Source organism: Sitodiplosis mosellana, unplaced genomic scaffold (genome assembly GCF_009176505.1).
Source record: "Sitodiplosis mosellana isolate CC-2019 unplaced genomic scaffold, AAFC_SMos_1.0 Smas_scaffold_6197, whole genome shotgun sequence".
NCBI lineage: Eukaryota > Metazoa > Arthropoda > Insecta > Diptera > Cecidomyiidae > Sitodiplosis > Sitodiplosis mosellana.
Genome location: NW_022601438.1, coordinates 7,308,049 through 7,329,517, shown reverse-complemented (window position 1 = coordinate 7,329,517; position 21,469 = coordinate 7,308,049). Strand labels below are relative to the sequence as shown.

The 21,469-nt window shown below is 39.2% G+C and overlaps 2 protein-coding genes across 9 annotated transcripts in view; both read left to right on the top strand.

Annotated features, from left to right (window-relative positions):
- Positions 1-1,407, top strand: part of LOC129577151 (pancreatic triacylglycerol lipase-like) — a 9,719-nt gene extending 8,312 nt beyond the window's left edge. For both annotated transcript variants that reach the window (XM_055463702.1, XM_055463703.1), the window contains 3 exons: positions 106-241; positions 381-448; positions 569-1,407. In XM_055463702.1, the coding sequence (XP_055319677.1) occupies positions 106-241; positions 381-448; positions 569-789 (425 nt within the window). In that variant the 3' untranslated portion in view covers positions 790-1,407. The remainder of the gene's footprint in view (positions 1-105; positions 242-380; positions 449-568) is intronic.
- A 3,150-nt stretch (positions 1,408-4,557) lies between these two features.
- LOC129577665 (CUGBP Elav-like family member 2) overlaps positions 4,558-21,469 on the top strand; it is a 75,872-nt gene continuing 58,960 nt past the window's right edge. For 2 of the 7 annotated variants that reach the window (XM_055465097.1, XM_055465092.1), the window contains exons 1-2: positions 16,731-16,900; positions 18,561-19,477. In XM_055465097.1, the coding sequence (XP_055321072.1) occupies positions 19,167-19,477 (311 nt within the window). In that variant the 5' untranslated portion in view covers positions 16,731-16,900; positions 18,561-19,166. Of the gene's footprint in view, positions 6,089-16,730; positions 16,906-17,724; positions 17,835-17,908; positions 18,052-18,560; positions 19,478-21,469 lie in introns of those variants that run through there. The other 5 variants (XM_055465098.1, XM_055465094.1, XM_055465093.1 and 2 more) reach the window with 4 other exon arrangements.

The following is a 21,469-nucleotide window of genomic DNA, read 5'->3' as shown; positions in this document are numbered from 1 at the left end:
GAGAGAGAGAGAGAGAGAGAGAGAGAGAGAGAGAGAGAGAGAGAGAGAGAGAGAGAAAGATACGGATACTGATAAAATCAATGGATTCTGTTTCAATTCAATTAGGATTGGATCCGGCAAAGCCCATGTTTGAAAATATGTCAGACAATGATGGGTCGCTGGACAAATCGGACGCTGAATTCGTGGATATTATTCATTCGTGTGCCGGCGTTTTGGGTTACACAAAACCATTGGGTCACGTGTAAGTATAATCGCATTGTCCGAAGAAATTGTCTTTAATCATTTCGGATAGATTTATATTTGGATGTTTGTTGATGTGTGTTCTTTCTTTTTTTCGTTTATTTTAATCTCGGTTTCCTCGTCTCCTGTTTATTTGTTAGTGATTTTTATCCAAATGGGGGTCGAGCATCTCAGCCAGGTTGCCGAGGAATATTCAAAGAGCTCTTAGGTGCGTACACGTGTGCTGTGTCTTTTATTTGTGTGTTTAGATGTGGAAAATGCTGAAAATTCACTTGCATTGTTCGCATGTAATGGGGCATTTATATTTTATTTTTCATCAACAAAACAGAGGCATGCAGTCATGGTCGATCCCATCAGTATTTTGCCGCTTCCATTCTAAAAGAGAATGTCTTCACTGGTTATCCATGCACATCGTATGAATCGTACCGGACTGGCACATGTAAAAAGGAGAATGGCATTCGAATGGGTGATCCGGTGCCAAAAACTGCTCGTGGCATTTACTACTTGAAAACATCCAGTTCGTCGCCCTATGCACAGGGTCACAAATAAATTAGATATTTTTCTCTTAATTATATCATTAATAACGACGCTCTTCTCTATTTTCGGATTTTTCGTTTTGACTTCCCCACACACACACACATGCTCACAACAAATATGCTCGGCATCAAAATTTTAGATCGGGGCGACAAGAACGTGTTCGTGTGTGCTTATGTGCTTGTTTGTGTACGTATGTCTGTATGCATATAAAACCGACAATTTCTCGTCTATTATTCGAGCTGTAGCGCAAAATTATAGAAACGAAAACACAAAACTGACACAACAAAACACAATGCAACGATTCTCTTGCCCACTTCATTTCATTCCGGCCCAAAACTTCCATACAGCAGCTACATTCTCAGTCAACCGAGATGGAGAAGAGAAACGTTTCCTTTGATTCAATTAACTTTATTTGCTACATTGAATTCGGCGCTTAAGATATTTATTTATTTCATGCACTAATTTATTGTTAAGTATTTATCATTATCATTACTGCATACAAACTGATGTACACTTCTTCCGAAGTTATTAAATATTTATTCGAATGTGGTTTGATCCTCAAACCAAGTAAATGGCACGTAGTCGTGCGCGTTCGTACGTTCGTTTGTTCGCTTATTTCCTCGGAAAACAACCGACCAAAGAAGAGAATAAGCGATCGAACGAGAGAGCGCACACACACACACACACACACATGAAAACGGCAATGCGAATAAAACCAGATATTTATTGGAAAATTTAATGAAATAATAAATTCATTTTGATTTCTCGAGGTTAAATTAATAACACTATGATGTAAGATAAAGTACTTATTGCGGCAAACATTTTGGAAATTTATGGACGGAACGCGGGGCGCTTTTCAGTATAGGAACACGAAAGTTATTTGATTGCGCTCTTACACATTCTCTCTCTCTTTCTCTCTCTCACTCACTTACCCGTACTCATGCACAAACACACTGCAAAACGCCATAAACAAAATTGATCGAATGCAAGCGACATACATACAATTTCATGGGAATTGAAGAGGTATGTTTGTTTCAAGCGGCCGCATACTTGAGCTGTTATAGTTAAAATGCTTGACGAGCATAACTTCCTGAGCACATACAATTTAAGCCAAACGAGATATTGAGATATATTGTAGATAAAAAGACGGAGAAAGAGAGAGAGAGAGAGAGAGAGAGAGAGAGAGAACGTGAGATTTAAATTTTTTTCTAATTTGTTCATTCTTCATTTGAAATTAAGATGAGCGTAGCAGTGAAAATTAGAAGCAAAACACTTCGGCACATGGAGAGGGTGAATGGGATACGAATAGAAGGGAAAAAACACACACACAGAGAGAGAAAGAAAGCGAGTGGAAAAAAGTGGAGGTTTCAGAACGATATAGCAATAGACGAAATCGCTAACCTTTAACCTCTTAACAATATTACCACTGAATCAGAATGAAAGCACAGCAATTTTTCCATGTGTGTATGTGTGTGTGTGCTCGTGTTTTTCATACGCAAAAACCAAAGCGAGCAAAGAAGCAGAAAATCCAGCACAAAAATGAAAATGATGAACAGGAAAGCGAACGAAATAAAGAAGAAGAAGAAGAAAGAAATGACTCGCTTTACTCTTCGCATCAAGAGATGAAGATGAAAAAAAAGGAGAAGCAAAATATGATGATGATGATGATGATGAGGCGAGGAAAAAAAAACTTAGCAACGTAAAAGTTTGGAGCGAACGGCAGTTCGTAACGAGGGATCAAATAAGACGCATCGAATCGAGAACGAATTGAATGAGTGTCGTCAGGCATTTGGGTTGTAATGCCAGCCGTTTTCTTGCTCTAACCCACAAAATCTATGCGATCCTTTGTTCTTCTTGTGTTGAGCCATCGTCGAGGAAAACTGGAAATGTTGCTGCACAGCAACGGTAACGGTAACAGCCAGAGCACACATCGTACGCACACAGAATCTCTCTCTCGGTCTCGTCTCACTCTCGATTCACGAGTTTTTCGCAATGCGAAGCACAAACAATATCGTGCTCGCCAATTTATGCACGTGTGCAAACGAGAAGAACCCCAGAAAGTTGCGAAAGAACGAGAATAACTACGTGTGTGTTGGTTGGTTCGTTGCGCGCCTCACTGAACTTTTGTCGGAATGAATTCACATCAATCGTGTGCATTTTCTCCTCGTTCGTTCGTTCGGTCGCCAGCCAACCAGCCCCCACCTTTCTCGCTTCACTTTGTTCGTTCTGGTTGCCTCGTACCTCGCTCTGGTTGCCCGGCTCTCGACCATTACAGCGACAGCAGCCACAGCAGAAGCAGCCAGCATTCAGGTTTGCCTCGGCAAAAAGACGAAAGGTATAGTGATTATTTTACACTTGCATGGAAATTCGGACGAAAAAGGAAAATCATCATCATTATTGAAATGGTTTAACACGCACCAAAAACCCAACGTAGCATTCGATTTTTGAGACGTGTTCTCATCGAGGTTTTACTTGATTCGCTTTTGACTCTATCGCGCGCGTGTAATAAAATTCAGTGATCGGCGTCAATCTCTGTTTCTCTCTTTCTGTCTCTCTGACTCTCGTCCGTTTCAGGTTTAAACCATTTGAATTTTCAACCAACTGTATGGTAGCTGTCGATTGATGGAGCACTGTTTGAGCAGAGCGTACTCGACCGACTCTAACTCTCTCTCTCTCTCTCTTTCTCTATCTCTATTTAGATGTGTGGCCATAATCCATCTGAAATTTTCGAATCCAAATGCGTATACATCGATTTTAATCTACATCCATCGAATTACTTTTATTGAAAATCCATTGACAGTGTAACGTGATTCTGATTCAGTTGCGATAAAATTGTCTACATTGTGTGTATAACGGGTAAATGCTATGGAATAACGAACAACGAGGCCCACGTAACATTGCGCCCTATCGCATGCTTCTTTCCCTTAGATTACGGGTTGTATGGGAAAAAAAGGAAAACGATTCAAGTAAAGAGCTACTGAAACAGATTGTGAGCCTTATTTTTTCTTTATTCTTGCGAAAAGTTAAAGATAAAAATGAAAACCGCTTTCAATTCTTTGGGGCCTTAATTAGAAAAATTCTTCGCATTTGAATACGCATATATATGAATCATTTTTGGAATCGTTTTGACCGTTTGTGTTTTGTTCAGCGAGCGAGCGGACGAGAGGGTTCCGTTTTTATGACTTGAATGCGATGCCAGCGATAACACTGGCCGCCCGAAAATGATGAGTGAACATTGTTACATGGGAATGTGCGGCGATACACATGTGACCATGTACCATGTAAAATGTTGCTGTATTCGGAGATGCACACACAAAGCGTGTATTAAAGCGTCATCGTAGTCGCCTTCGTTGTTGTTGTCGTCTCTTCTAGCTCGACTACACGCCACATAACATATAAAATCATCCAACAAAACACGAAGCGTGTGCTTCGGCAATCCACTCTCTCTCGTACTGTGCTGTGGCTTCGGCACACACAGTGCACACAGTGCGGAGTGTGCGAGAAATGTGTATATTCTAGAGGGATATTTTTAAATTTGGCGCATGTCTTTTAAGCGGCAGACATTTAGATTGGTTATGTGTGCCCCTTTCAATTATAAATTACAGCTACAGCATACTAATGAAATATCTTTCTCGTTCCATGCAACGGGCCATGCAGAGACATAGAGAGAGCATAGCTCGATATAGCGATAACGACGACGACGGACGACAGCAGCAACGCGGCAGAGGATTGTATGTTTTTGTTTGGTTCATTCGCATTCAGTCTTAATATCCCTCACCAAGGCGCCGGTTTACATACATAAACTAGAAACGGGAGAGAAAGAAAAAAAATCACAACCCGAATCGAAATACGGAACGACATACACAGAACTCGCACTGTAAAAATCTCAGTACGAAATCAGTAAGCAGTGTACAGATACAGCGTGAACACACACAAAATACAACGCGCCACGCACTTCGAATCAAAAAGTAATATTTTTCGTATCAAACGTCAAACCAACGAGCAAAAATAAAAGCCAGCCGAATTTTTGAAAACGAAAAATAAAAACGAAGGGAAAAAGCGCTCAAGAACGAAAGAAAACCCAATATAAACGAACGGAAATAAAATAGAAAAAAATAAATAAAAGGAAAACACGAAAAAAAATAAATCAAAAAGAGACCAAAGGCAGAGAAGAATAGACAACCGACAAAAAAAAATATAAAACAGAAAAGACATTCATAAAATACACACACAGGACATTGAGCAGAAGAAGTGGAAGCAAATCCAAGAGTAAAATCGCACGAACATCTAAAATCCCTAAAGTAAATTTTTGCTTGCACTCACGACACTCACTCTCGGTCGGATGTTCATCATTCTGTTCCGACGATTTAGTTTAGTTTGTATGTAAAACACGAACAAGTAACACATATTATTGGAACGAATAGAGTGAGAGCGAGCGATTAAAGCAACGAGCGCGAGCTTTAAATGTTCTGAACAGACACGAAAGCATTCACTCATTCGGATCGTATGTAGTGTTGTTGTGCAAGCAACGGATTTTCGTTTATCGGTTTTGAAAATGGTTTAATTTCATTTTCACGTTTCGTTTACCTTGTTGAATATGTATATAATGCACATACAATTCGCAACCGTTTTGCCATAATATACATACACATCCACACATTGATTGTCGGTTTCGATGGTTTTTGATTATTGAACATTGCTTGCATCTTGTTAATGTGACACTTTTATCAAAACAGTTTATTATTGGGTGTTTTAACCGTTTATGCGCCGCGTGCGAAACATAAACACACGAGTAAAAACCTAAAAAAAAATTCCCGAGTGTTGTGCATTTGTTCTGGTTTTTCGACGAGAAGCAGATAACATTTTTTTCCATATCGTTGTTCAGTCGGAAAAAAAGAAAAAAAAGAAAGCCAAACCGCAGGAGAGAAAGATTGATCTAATGGACGATACGCGCGATTGACGACGGTGAACACGCAATAATATATTTATATACAAACGTACAAGCGGCAAATACATTTCGTGGATGATTTTATTTATAAAATTATTGTATTAATTTTTCGGTTTATTACGCCCATTTTACGCACGCTCCACGACACTCTGACGGTAACAACGGTCGTATTGGTGTCGATGTTATTGTAGGTGGTGGTGACAAAAAAGTGTCACGTAAAATTAAGCGATTGATATAAAGTGAATATGTCGAACGATTGTAACTGCAGTTAATCATGAAATGTAAACGATTAATTTTGCTGTACCGAATGATTGTTTCAACAACAACGACAACGTAAAGCTCATCACGATCGCGCGACAAAAGGTATCATATTCAGTTTTGTAACATATACTCATTTATGTCTGTGTACATTAAGTTCAGTAGTTGTCCCTTGCGGATCGCTCATTCATTCATTGACTCTCATTTGTTCCACATCAACATTGGTGCTGCTGTTGTTGATGTTTGCGTGTATGTGTGTGAATGTATGTGAAATTCTGCCTGTTTGCCTCTTATGCCACCGGTTCGACTAATGTTAACTGGCAGGCAGGCAGGCAACAGGACGCACCATCAACAGCCATCATCATAATGATGACGACGACGATGAAGAAGTTAGCTTGTTGGTAATTATGATAAAATAGTGCATTTTACCGTACGCACGATTTATGTAATGTTTTTGTTTACGATGCATATGAATGTGTGTACTTTGCATGAATGTTCATTACACACATATACTACCGCGTGCCGTCTGCTAATGATACACCGAATGGGATTGGAAGGAAAAGCACAGGGATAATAACGGCAAGCCCTCCCGGAAAAATTATGTACACATAATCGCTACAATCTACACAAAATTTAATACAATATTTGGCTTTATTTGAGCACGGTTAATGGTATTATTATGAAAAATTAAGATATTAAATATAAAGTGGTGGAAAGCAAAGCATCTCAGCCAATATTTACTTATTCAGACTTTTCCTTTCTTGCTCTCTACCTATCTCTCTCTCTCTCTCTTTGTTTTCGGTTTGAATCATTTTCTCGTCATTTTCCGCGTTCATTTTTCCGTTCGTATCTAGAGTTCTTGTGTATTTTGGCTGACTGGTGGCATGCTTGCTTTGCTCTCGCTTGGTTTGTCTCTCTTTCTCGTCTGCCACCGATCTTCTTTTTTCATTCATTGTAGTCTTCTTCGTCGTCGTTGTCGTCCTCATCGTCGTCGCCACAACACCACCGTCGTCGTCGTAGTCTCTGTTGGTACAATGCGCCGTTTTTGTGCCATTCTTCGGGTGTTGTTATTACGGCTACAGTTGCAACTTGGGTATTTTATCGTAGAGTGTTTGTATATTTTTGGATTGAATGGATGAGTAACTATTACAACGAGTATGAGAGTTTAAATAAGAAAAGTTCAGTTGATTTAGCTCTGCATCTCTCCCTCTCGCATGGTTGTGTTGTAATGGTTACGAAGTGAAAGCTTTTGAAATTTTGAATTTCTCTCAAATTGCGAATGCTCGTTACACGTCAAAATGCCCACAGTGGCTGCTCCGCCACCGCTGCATTGTGGCTGTTGTTGGCAATCCAAAAAACTATCTTCCGAATATCATGCTTATTTGCTCGTGCCGAGAGAGAATACGCACGCGAAATTGTATACGTCACATACATGAGATTAAACGAATGTCTATGCTGAATGTTTATCATTCAATTGCTCTTTGGCTACGTGTTTTAGTCGATTAGAAATATGGCATGCCTTGTCATGTGCATGTAATACGGTCTATATGTTGTTGTTACTCTTTGCATCTTTGCTTTACTGTCAGATACTTTGTTGCTAGTGCCGTTGTTGCTACTGCTGCTGCCTTGGATGCCAAACCATCCAAAATCGAGTTTTGGAGCGAATGCGTTTCGCATTTTATTTATTCGATTATTATTCGGGAGGAAACGGTTGGGAATGGGAATCACATACACATACACACAAAACCGAATCAGCTCTAACCAACTCCTAAGGTTATGATTCGATCAATGAGCGGCAGAGGCAGAAAGAGCAAGAGCAAGATAGAATGAACTTTACAAAAGTGGCGGTTAGCTACAATTTATCCAGATTCGGTGTTTATTAACACAAATGCATATATACACACATATCATACGGTCGCACAAAATCCAATCCATTTATTCACATAAAATTCAGCAAGTATTATATCCAATAATAAAGCACACGCCAGTTTCAATGGTATTTATACACTCGCTCAATATCACACAGTACTTATTTATACATGTACAATGCTTGAGTGAGAGAAGGAGCGAACACGGGGAAGGCGAGACAGCGACTGAGTGAAAATGAGTGAGGAAAGGAGACCATGCAGATAATTCATGAACTAAACTCAATTCAGAGCCAAAATACACATGACAATCGCATGGCAAACACAGCAACAGCAACAGAAGCAACTGGCAGTAGCCAAGATGAAGATTACGGTTTGTTCGAATGGATGAGCACACCAGAGTGAAAATGAAATAAATAAAATCAAGAGAGCGAGAGTGTGTGTGTGAGAGAGAGAGAGAGAGAGAGAGAGACGAAAAAGCAAACCACATAACACAACAACACACAATATTACACACACTGTCCGAAGCAAATCGCTTACATACACCATTCAAACATGAAAAACAATACGAAGTCAAAAACTAAGCGAAAACCAAAGGAAGGGAAAAAAATTCAGATCGAATAATATATAAGTTTTATCGGCATTGGTGCAGGTGCTTATCGTTTATAATTTACCCACCTCAAATCAAATGTCCATTTTATTGATCGCTTGTAATATTGCCGTCGTGTATTTTGTATCCACAATATACACATGATGGTACACACGATGGTACACACACATACACACACAATACTTGGCGATTGGGGTGCTTCAGCTTGATAATAATGTGTGTATGTGTGTGTAATATAGTATGTTTGATATTTTCGTCGAATTTTTCTCCGTTCCGTTCGTCCTTCTACTATCCCATTCTCTTCAAAACGCATATTCGTTTCGTCGTCATCGAAATAAATCTGACCCTTGTATATCCTATAATTCGAATTTTCTACATTCCAACAATGCGAGGCATTGGCCCGCGTGTTGTTTTTTTTTCCCCAAAAAACAACTATCATCATATTATGCGATTATATTGAATTGACCGAAATCGACTAGCAAAGGACAAAACAATTCAAACAAATGAATTTCGAGAGATTTATGAGATTATATAGCATTTCAATTTTTATTTTTTCATGAGTGCTCTCTAATCTTAAGATATCATAAAAAAAAATCCAGATTTTTATGGATTTTCATTGAGAGCTGCTCGCCCCACTCGAACGCAGAAAGCAGATAATGATATTTCAGTTGTTCAAGTGGAGGACGGTCCACATTGATTGAATCAGAACTTTTTAATAAATTATTACTATCGACAATTTTCACTAGGTATTTACGCTCACCAGGCATATTACCACCCTTTCCAATTTTTTTTAAACTTCGTTAAAACTAAAACAAACAAGCCACTATCAACCCATCTGGCTTGCGGCACGATCTCAAAATGCTAGCAGCTGCAGTAGCATCAACCACCGCCGTCGCTGTTGCCTCTGTGTTGTTGTTGTTGCAGCAGCTGCTGCTGCTGCTATCGTCTTTTGAGCTTTGTGTTCTTTCTTCTTGTAATGTGTAAACTTACGGAATGGTGAATTTTAGAGAACGTTGTAGTGACAAAGAGGAAAAGAGAGAGAGAGAGAGAGCGAGAGAGAGAGAGATAGAGAGATAGAAAAGAAAGAGATTAAATGAGGTCCGGCTACGGACTAAAGAGCCTTGTTTCGAACCACTCTATTGATGATATTATGCTGTGTATATGTGGCGAGATGGCTATGTAATGTGTGTGCTTGGTTGATTTTATTTGTCTATCAAGTGTTCTATACGGTGTGTATGTTGTGCCTGAACAGGCATGATTTTGTTGTGTCTTGCTTGATTGTATATATGAGTACGAGTATATTTTGTTTTCTAGTCTATAATATACACAAAAGCGAAAATTCATCCCCGTGAATCGAGAGAGAAAGAGAGAGAGAGAGAGAGAGAGAAATCGAGCGAGCGAGAGCAAGTGGGTAGGGGAGGAAAAGCAATCGAATAGAAAAAAGCGTTCAGTTTACCAGTTTTTACCCTAAAAGTCAGTGAAGTGTACATTAGATTGTTTGATAAAAATAGATGTGTACCCAATATTGGCAGCCAGCGTGTAGCCAATATTACTCGGAATATATGCTTATATTATTATAATCATATTGAGCAGCAAAGGCAACAACAACGGCAATAAATAAACAGAAAGCGTATCAAATCGACACCACGCACGGCCAACAGAACAAAAACAGACCTCGTATTACAAACACATAGTGTGTGTGTGTGTGAGTTTGAGAGAGAAAGAGGATCGCAGTGTGCAAAATCACTGCTTGTAGAGAAAAAAAAAATACATATACATAGAGAACGTGTACCGAACGTCGAACGAAAATTGTCATCAGAGAAGAAACCAGAAGACCATACACACAATCACACACTCAAATAGACCATAATCAGTGGAGTTAAAGCGGAGACAGGCTCTAGCTTTGCCATGCAAAAACGATATGAACGCGAGCATGAGCGAGAGGAGAGGAGAGCGGTATGCACGTAAATAAAAATAAATAACAATAATGATATGAAGTATGGGCCCGATCGCGATTATCCATTACTCGATTGAATGTTTTCCTTTTCGGGTATATTTCTGGTTCATAAGCGACGAACAGCAAACAAAACACCACACACACTTTGGCCTTTGCTACATTTGCTAGCTCACACCCGTTCTCATTCTCTCGATCTCGTTGGCTTATTCTCACCCTCTCTGTGCACTTGCAACTAGTCGTTTACCCGAAATCTAAATTGTCACACGCGCTCACATGAATTCTCTCTCAATCTCTCACCCTCTCTGCTGTCGCACATAAGTAGATGCCATTACAGCAAATATACAATCCATTTGCATTTCAACTGTACAATATAAACGACCATGCTTTTTCTATCTCATTCTCAGGCCGAATCGTTTCGGCCCATGACGCGGCGGTGTCGTCTCCCATTTTGCCTCTGCATTTGAAATCATCAGTGGGCCATTTTCGGAAATACCAGTGCCGATTCACTCCTCCGAAAAAGGAATTCCTAAGTTCAAAGTATCAAGAGTTTGAATTCATTTCGTAAATCCATAAGGATTTGAGGGCTTTAAGAGTCAATAAAAATAAATCCAAACTTGTCTAAGTTCATTTTGTAAATGCAAATATGAATGTCGAATGTAAATGTTTTATAATGCATACACATATCTCTTGTACATCTGATCTTTGTTTCACTCTTTCTCGTTCTATCTGCGAAACCCCATCGCCCACTATTTCTTTCTCTCAATGTGCCTCCGATACTGTGTGCTCCCCCATCCGGGGCGGCAAATAGTAGCAGTGGCAGCAGTGGCAGCCATGGCATTGAGTAGGGCAGTTGTCTTGAGCTACTTCCTCTTCCTACGTCGACCACTGCCATCATACTCTACACATGGAAATTGTAAAACTCACAAACTAGTTAAACTTCATTTCATAAGCTTTTAAGTCTTTCTGAATTACGGAATGTTTGTGTTTTATGTTAGTTTTTTTTGGCCATTTTCTTGTTCATCGCTGCTGACTTTGTTTTTCTACTTTGCACTGTTCTCTCCCTTCCACTCGCTGTGCTCATTCCCAGTTGCCATCTTCAGGATATCTTTATCTTCTTGTCTTAGTTCGTTCGTCGTTTTGCCACTTATAATGTGTGTTTAGTTGCTTGTGCCCATTGTAAGTGTGTATGTGCGTGTCTCATCTCCTTTTATTCGACGCCCGTTTTATATTCGTCGTGTGCCTCACTCATTTCTCTTCACTTTGGATTCTCAGCTTTTTATCCGATTCTATAGTTTGTTTATGCGATATATTTTTTTCTCTTTTCATTTCTTTTCTTCGCTTTTTCGTCGCTTTCTTTGCGTACGCGTGTATGTTGTCTTTGCTCTTCTTATCGAAAGCAAGTTTTAGTGTTTTTTTTTCCTCTTCCATCATCATCATCGTCATCTTCTTCCATTCGTATTCTTCTTCTTGTTGTCGAAGTGACCCTTTGTCTTGCATGAAGGAAGTAAAATTCATTGTCGTTGTCATAAAATGCCTTGCAATATGGCGTCACTTCAACACGTCTTAATCGAAGGGGAGACAACGACGAAGATTGAACGTCAAGAATGCGAGCATGTAATCAATTATTTGCTGATTGCATCTTCCTTTCACCGATGAAAATCTCTCGAATAATTTAATAACTAAAGAAAATGCCATTGTTTTGTTTTCTATTGGCCACCGTAAATACACAATAAGCTGTACGGTCTCTCTATCTCCCTTTGTGTGTATGTGTGCTTGTGAGTGTGTCTGTGAGTGTCGGTGTCCGACAGAAAGACAGAGCGCGCAGGAGTGAGTCTATTTGAAAGTGCAAAAGAGCACAACAGCACAATACACAACACAATATCAACCGTGTACGGATGAGACACCGATAGAATAGAATATCATTAAATGTGATGTAAATTACGAAATCCAATCCAATCTGATTGAAGACGACATCAACAATGAAAATCGAAAATTAGTTTTGTTGAAAATGCGTTGAACGGCACAAATACATAATTAACTCCGTTTACAACAGGGTAATACCAGCATTGCACTTGGACATTATCGCTTTGATTCCGATTTCGATTATGGCTTATATTACGTTCGCTAGCTTTGCTCCATACTCACATTTCAAAATTTCAACCCCGATCACTTTTGCTCTGATGGCTGATTCACTCCATCCGTCTGCTCGGTTCAGTCTCTTTGCTGGTGCTTGTGCCAGTGCCACTGCCATGGTACACACCACAATATCGGCATTTAATGTGCTGCCCGATTGGGCTGATGCTTGCCGTCAGCGTACAAAATTCTTTGACTTTTGACAAATGAGTCATTTGTTCTAATTCGTAACGTTGGCTCGCCGCTTCTTGTACTTTTTTTTATTCTGTATTTCTGTTGCTCTAACATATATGTACACGGTACACAGCATTTAGTTGCTTTATTGCATGAACATACCTTACACATGATGATGAAGAGCAAACGCGATAAAGTCACTCTCGGCTCATTCACTTCCACTTCCAACCCAATCTTTGTTTATAAAGAGAGAGAGAGAGAGAGAGAGAGAGAGAGAGAGAGAGAGAGAGAGAGAGGGGGGGGGGGGGGGGAGTGGGACAGCCGGAGAGTGAGAACGAGCGGCGAGTGGCATTTTGCCGAAAAATGTCGGAACTGAAGCAGAAGAACAGGAAGACTTTGGCAATGATTCGCAGTGCTGTGAACCTTTGTACGGAATTGTGATCAGTTCGTTCGTTTCGGGAGTGACAGTGGGTGTTCGGTGAAGTGAATATGTGTAGATTGTATGCAGAGTAACACCCTGCAGCAATATTTATTTCAATATAACGTTCAAACGGTACATACATAATAAAGAAGAAAGAGAATGTACATTGTACAATGTACATGTACGATGTGAACATGAATGGAAAATACACTGGAAGTGATACGAAATGAACAATATTTAGTTAATGATAGGGATAGTGGCGTAGTGTGATTGAGTTTCGAATGCATAGAAAGACACCAATAGCACCGGAGAATGAGACACAACAAGAGAAAGAGCAATGTGTATGCGCGCGTATGAGTGTGTGTGTGTGTGTGTGTGTGTTCGACTAGATAGATAGATAAAGAAAACGTCATTTGAATGATGGAGAGATGGCGAGTGGAGAGGTACAAAGTTGAAAGCACAAAGTCACCAAACTAAGTACAAATATGTAATTACATGGCGGAGCAGCATTCACAATTATTGAATGACTCCGTACGTGTGCCAATGTTCACGGGGTGAGTGAGAGAGAGAGAGAGAGAATTGAAGAGAATAGAAGCTAGAGATAGCAATACAGAATGAACCCGAGCAATGATGGCATTTGCCTTGCCTTGCCTCACTGTTGCCATTGCATGTGAATGTGAAATGTGAATGCGTGTTTGTTTTTGTTCATCGCCCATAAAATGTGCTTGCCAAACGCACTTGGCGATACACTTTTGTGTGTTGGAACACACAACAGCCACGCTATAACATAACGTCCGTAGATTTATAGAGCCATAGACTGGATCGTTTTCGAAACACACAGTACACCACACTCACAATGCTCAAACTATCCAATAGTAAGCATGTTTTTCGGTTTGAATTGCTCCATATACATGCGAACACTCACACAACGCGCGATTGAATTGTCAATAAAATGGATAAAGTGAGAGCGACCGGCGACAGCGACTCGAATCTAGAGCTGAATTGGGTGCTACGGCCCCGTTGTGTGTGTGTGTGTGTCGAAGAGTTTTGAATTTCCGAAAGTAAATGCGGTAACTGGGCATTTTCTCAAACTACAGTCGAATTAGATCTATTATATTCTTGGTGCGCTGAAGAGATTAGGGGTTCCGTCAATATACCAAAAATTGCCAAGGATTCATCTTACGATGAGCTAAGAGAAATTATCCGCCCCCTCGATTCGCTTCAATGCAGCAGCAGAAGCAGCAGCAGCATACTCTCACGTTTTGTGTGAATAATTGAAACCCTGTTATCGTATCAAAGTGATTCACACAGCTCACAATTGATGCGACGGCATTCACACCCCGAAAATGTGCGAGAGGCAAATAGGAGAACGAGAGGGAAAAAAGGGCAAACGCCAGCGGAAAAGAAGAAAGAAAAAAAAATGGTCCAGTCTATATCAAATACAAAACTGCAGAGCATATTCTTTTACACACCGTGTCCCGTAACCGTACTTAAAATGTATATGCATAATATACATTCTCGGCTACAATCTTAATAAGACAGCAAACATAATGTGCCGTTTATCGCTGATGAATTTTTCGTCGAACTCTCATTCCCTCTTATTCGTTCTCTATCTCTTTCTACTCCGCGTATGTGTGTATGAATCTCTGTACTCTCTGGTGCGCGCAAATGCTCACGCTTGTGTCCACATTCACCACTTTGCATCCATACACATAATATAATAACAGATAGTGAACTTAAACAAACGCACCGAACGCAGATAGAGATATATATAGAGAGAGAGAGGGAGAGAATGTGTAAATCGTGTGCCTTTTGTTTTTGTGATCTCTATTAAAGTGTATTTGTATACCTATGAAATGTGTTATTCACACATTTCCTAAATGCGCCAGCTAAGTATTTGCGGAATTTTATTATCTTGGTTGTTTTTGTGTTTTTCATTCTATCTATTTATGTGTGTATGTTCTTGGATCCGATGCCGAAGCCGAAGCCAAAGCCAAAAGCCAGCAAGCCAATGATTTTGCCTTGTGCGCGCACACACAACTTTTAATCAAAACAAATAAACTTCGACAACGAAGAGAATGAACGGGGAAAAAAACCAACAGCAGCAGCAGCAGCAGCAGCAGCAGCAGCAATAACAACAACAATATGAACAGCCACCAAAATGAAGAGCAACCACCCGAACACAAATTATGAATAACAAACAAAAGCAATATTATTGTACATTGAGATGAAAATGAAACCAGAGAAAGAGAGTCAATACATAACCATAACAGGTTCTCTCTATCGCAAAATGCGAGCGAGCGGGAACACTGGAAAGGCGCGCGCGCACTCGCACTCGCGCACCCGCGTATCGAAATCACCGTGTCTCGCTCATTATAAATTGCTTATCTCTGGCTTCATTATCATCGGCGTTGCTATCAGTTTTAGTTTCGAAAGACAATGCCAATGAATAGTATTGCATCGAACGAAAAATAGGCGTATTTTATGTGCGCATCAATTCTGTTGTTATTGTTGTAGTGGTTGCGGCTACAGCTGCTAATACTGCTGCTGTTATTACTACTGTTGCCTCAAACCGTTACGAGAACAAGTCACCGACTTCGGTTTTGAAGAAGTCAAACTCTCAATTTTAGCATCACAACAGCAACAATGGTGCGGAACAAACACGAAAACGAAATTAAATCCTAAACGAGTGAGCACATTACACATGTGATGAAATTAATGGCTAAGGTATAACATACACACTCTGTACGGCAAATGAGAGAACCAAATAGGCGAATAAAATAAAAAGGCAAACACATACTCACACACGACACACACAAAAAAGCACATCATCATTATCAATTTTGATTAAGAGTACATGGTACACATCAAGTGGATCAACAAATGAAAACAATACAAGCAAATAAGCACGCCAACTACAACACACACACACGAGTCGTAAATCCCTAAAAAAATAGAATGGTACGGCGTGTGTTCTTTCACTCACCATCGCGTCGAACAGACGCAATTTATTACATTTTTGGAAAACAAACACAAGAAATAAAATGAACTGATTGTTGAGAAATTGATTGTTCTAATGCTGCTTCAATTTCATTTATTTTTGGTGTTCTTTTTGTCGTTGTCGTCGTCGTCATAGTCATTGTTGCTGTTTGGGTGTTTTTCTTTCGCTTTTTGCGCCCAGGATTTTTCTCTCGAATTGCTACAATGATTTGTACGATTTCAAATATGTCGAACGGTGCCGAAGCCACACGAATTCTGAAAACGAAATATCAGCGCCGAAATCTTATCGCAACTGAACCAAAAGTACCGCCACAAAGCCAAACAGATAATCGTAGATGGGGTCGAGAGATGATCAATTTCATTTTAGGTGCATGAACAAACCAAATGAATCGTTCGCACTTCGTTCTCGTTCATCTATACCGTTTGCTCTGTATTATTTTTTTTTTTTCGGTGTGTGTATATATGTTGTTGCTTTGTTCGATTGGTGTGTGACTCTGTTTATCAGTTGTTTGACTTTCGTATCGTTATCAGTTTGTTTGACTTGAAGTCATGGGGAATAGAGAGAATGAACCAAATGAATCACAAAATCATCAGTCGAATATACAATTTTGTATGACACTGATGGTGCAAATTCGATTTTTTTTTTGTTTTATTTTCTATGACGTGCACGTTTCCGAATAAAAAATAAATAAATACTAACCGAAACACCGTCACCACGTATAGTTCACAGAGCCAGGCTAGTCGAGTTCAAACACACGTAAGGTTTGGTTAAAATGTTTGTAATTTTTTTTTCTCTTTCAAATATCGCTACATTTTATGCGAGAGGGAGAAAAAACGCCATTTTTTGTTCGGTTTGATTGATATATTGGCTAATTGGATTTAATATGTGAGTGAATTTGTGCAATTGAACGATGAACGCAGCATTTTTACAGCCGTGTTTTACCTTCGTGATTTAGTGAAAATTGACTACGGACTTTTTCCTTTCTCTTGTCGAAGTGAGTAAGAGAGTGTTTTTTTTTTGTTCCTCGCTCCGAACAAATTGAAAAGAAAATGAAAAAGTTCTATTGAATTTTTGGGCGGTTGGTTTATGACATTACAAGCCCCTTGCTTGAACTCTCGACTCAACTCTCGCTGCGGCTGGGCTCAATTTCACAGCAATTTGAGTGATTTTCAGTCGATGTCGACAGACAAACGCTTTCAGTAACACACACTCGAAATACTACGTCCTATTTCGATCACATCGAAAGTACTAGAAAAAACGTAGCGCATAATTCGCGAAGGGAAACGAAGTTGAACACAAGAAAGAAAAGAAAAAGCGACAACAACACCGACGACGACGACGAAATTAAAAATCGGAAAACCGATTTATCTTCGCCGTGATTCAAAAAGTTTCAAAAGATTTCATTCTTTTTCTTACTCTTGCACCATCACACGTTTGCAATCTGTGGTGTGTGTGTGTGTGCGTGCGGTTTTTTTTTGACAACTTTAAATCAGTTTTTGTTTCGAAAAACTTTGGTTTTCCCATTAACCGCGTGCGTTGATTATATTCGCATAAGTGTTATTTTTGCTTCAATATGAATGTGTGAGAGTTTGTGACGACGACGACGTCGATGGTGGCGGCGACGGTGAGAGTAGCACAAATGAAAAGCACTTTCTGTGGTTTAATTGTATGTGATTAATACGTGGTGATGGTGAGCCTGTGATACTTATCCTATATATATGTATGATAATAAGTGTATGGCTTTCAAGTGTTCACTTGTCACCAATTAAATCACTAATTTTTGTGAACGTTTCCACCACACCAAATGTGCGAACCAAATTTGGTAGCTCAGTTTTTCGAGCAGAAAGCATACGCACATGCAAACACGAACGCAAAGCGCATCAACAGCAAAAATAACAGCATCAAGTGTAAAAATTAAATACATATTTTTTTATATGAAAATAAATGGGACAAATCGGCCCGTTTTTCCATACCCATTCATATTCATAATACGCACGATGTGCGATGCCAATGAAAATTTCAAGTGTAATTTATTTAGAGAGCATAAATAAATTAATTTTTGAGTGTAATTATAAGCAGATCGAGGGAGAAGAGTGGGTGCAACAACAACAAAAAATATTGTATTATAATTGTCAATTAAATGAAAACAACAATATAAATCCATGAGAGACATTAATTATTCGTGTTAATCCATCTGCTATGTTTGATTTTTTTTTGTTTTATTCTCATTGTTTTCTCTTTTTCTCTCTTTTTTCCTCCATGCTTGGTCATATTTTACTCATCGATCTGGCTGGATGTCTGGTATACGCACCATGGTGACTCTTCCTCGCGCCTTCATCTCGAAAACGGTACCCGAACGAATCTCATTTTAATGGCTGCACACCACCACCACCAACAACAACAACAACGAGAACAGTTGGCTTGAAAAGTCCACGCAAAGCAAATAATAATTTAATATGGTGTTTTGACGCGATTTTCATACAACAGTACACGCAAACAATAACAACACATACACATAGCCAACTAAAATACATATGGCGCCATTTCTGTGATCAATCTACGTATTAAATCGTTTATAACAATATTTTATGTACATGTGTAATTATTGTGATTTATATCAATTGTTTTCGCATTTTTTTCGCGTTCCAAGACATTTATTCCCGAATTTTTCCCCCGATTTCTGTGAATATTGTGTGCGAATAAATTAAACGGTGGCAGTTTTCGACGACAAATCAAAAAAAAAGAAGAAAGAGCTATAAAAAAAAGTTTTAATTTTTCGTTCGATTTCAAACGAACAACGTTCAAATCGGATACGATTAATCTTATTACTTGAAAAAGTAGAAAAAAAATCAATGTCATTCGACTGTTTTAATTGAAAAAGAGTCGAAATAAAAATCACAGACGGTTTTTTTGAAACAAGGACATACAATACAAAGAATTAAAACAAAAGAAAATAAAAATCGCGAGCGACGATATCAAATCGAAAAAGGAAAAAAAAAATATTCTTCATCATCTTAATCAAATGATTCATCATAAAAGCGAAACAGAAAACATGCTAAGCTCATTGGATACGCTTGCCGAAAAAATATCACCTGGTTCAGGTAAAAATAGCCCGAATCAACAGTCAAACGATGCATTAGGTACAACGACGACAATCACATCCAGTTCCACAAGCATCGGCCAACGAACACATTTCAGCCAAAGCATACATCCCTATCAGAAATTGGAGCAGAATAACAACAACAGCAGCAACAACAACAACAACAACAACAACAATAACAATCACAACAACAACAACAACAATAACCATAATAGCAACTTAGTTCGCGAACTGTAAGTACTTGTTCATTGCTCATTTTCATTGTATGTTTGCTGTTTGTATGAGAGTGTCGCCTTGTTTGTTCTGGAAACACAAGTATCGCTTTTCTCTTCTATCTATCAACATTTGTTGTTGTCTTTGTTCTGCTTTTTCCTCTGTTCTGTTCTGTCTGGGATTCATTCGCATTGTGGCATAATCTAATCAAACAGTGAAAAGATATTGGTTTTTCATGTGTGTTGAAAGTAAGCAAGAGAGTGTTGAAATAGATGACACTAACAACCACGAGAATTGAACACCTTATTGTCACACACTCACGCTCTCTTTCACTCATTCGCACACATCCGCATATGCATATGTAAACAGAATGACGAAAAACCACTTGCATCAGAAAGATTTCTATTTACTCTTCCAACTGATAACTACATGTCAGTTGTACCAAGGAAAAAAAAAAACATATACATATATCAACAGTTTTTGATTTGATAAGTTTTTCCATTCTCTTTCGTGTGCTCGTTTTTATGATCGCTTGAGCACGAAGCAAAGCTGATTACACATGAAAAATTGTCGTCATATACAACCGAAATGACGAAGAAGAAGAAAAAAAATCCCAATTCCCTTTAGTCCGACATGTGATGACTCTCTTATCCAAATATAGTTTTGGTATGTCTTTCTCTCTTTTTCTGTGTGTGACAATAATAACAGGTATTATGGCATAACGCTGAATCGATGGCTCCGGTCTATGCCATCATCGTGGCTATGTGAAAATGCAGTATCCAAATATTTGCGCCGAATTTAGAATGACACATTCAGCGCACACACACACACACAGAGAGAGAGAGAAAGAGGGGGGGGGGAGAGAGACACTTGGCTCTTCCGCTTGCTGTTCCGGTGTTGCCGGGGCATCAATTTCGAAGAATCATCATAAAAAATTAAACAGCAAATAACGATATTCATTGATATTCCGGGGCAATTTTGTGTGTTGGGAAAACAAAGCCGGAGCTCGGAGACGCACGACTGAAAGCGATCCATTTTCCATGTGAAAAAATCATTTCAGGCTGTACGCAGCATAAAGCAGCGATAGAAGACAGTAACGGGCGACGACCGATTCAACAACCAACTGCTCCATTTGAATCAATTAAATGACATTATTTCATCTCTGTTCGGATGACTGATGATGATGTGATAGGTGGTTAAGGCGATAAGCTGATAACTGATAAAAAATTCAACGGCAAGAACAAATTCATTTTCGTGCCCGTTAACATCTCTCGAATGGATCGTCGACAATGGCAGCCGCATTCGAACACTTGCATGGCACATTTTTTTGCTGTCTGCCCCGCTCTTTCCGTCTCACTCTCATTTTCTCTTTCTCTGCCGTTCTCATTCTGTCTCTCTTCCATGTCTGACTCTCATCTGCTTTGACTCTTTTTTTTCTATAGAAGTGTACGAAGTAGACTTCGGTCGTTGTGTGCTCTCGAACGCATTTGAAATTGTTGTTGTCTATCATCATTGTCGACATCGTCTTTACCTACTAAAATATACATGAGAAAATGAGCATTCATTCTCCGATCTGGGGACTGGGGTATAGCAGCATATATTTTGAGTGGCTTCAAAATGCTTCACTAAATTTTACTATGAAACCAAATGGGAAGTGAGACAGTGAGTGAGCGAATGAGAATATGAGAATTCGAAGACGATTTTAAACATCGACTTCTGAACGCAAAATGAACTAAGCAGCAGCACCGTCACCCTCAACTCTCTGCCATCGAATAACTTTTTCTGCTTCAATAATTTAGCGATTGTTTTACGGTTTACCTGCTTAAATTGAATTCAATTTAATACTTTTCGATTGCGTTTGAAAAACGATAATTCGATAAAAGGGATCTTTTCCTTTAATGTTACGCATATTATGTATATTATATGGATATTAGATTCGATGAAAATGTGTAAGTGGAAAGAGAGAGAGAGAGAGAGTCATATGGATGGCCGGGGAGCCATCGGGAGAAAAC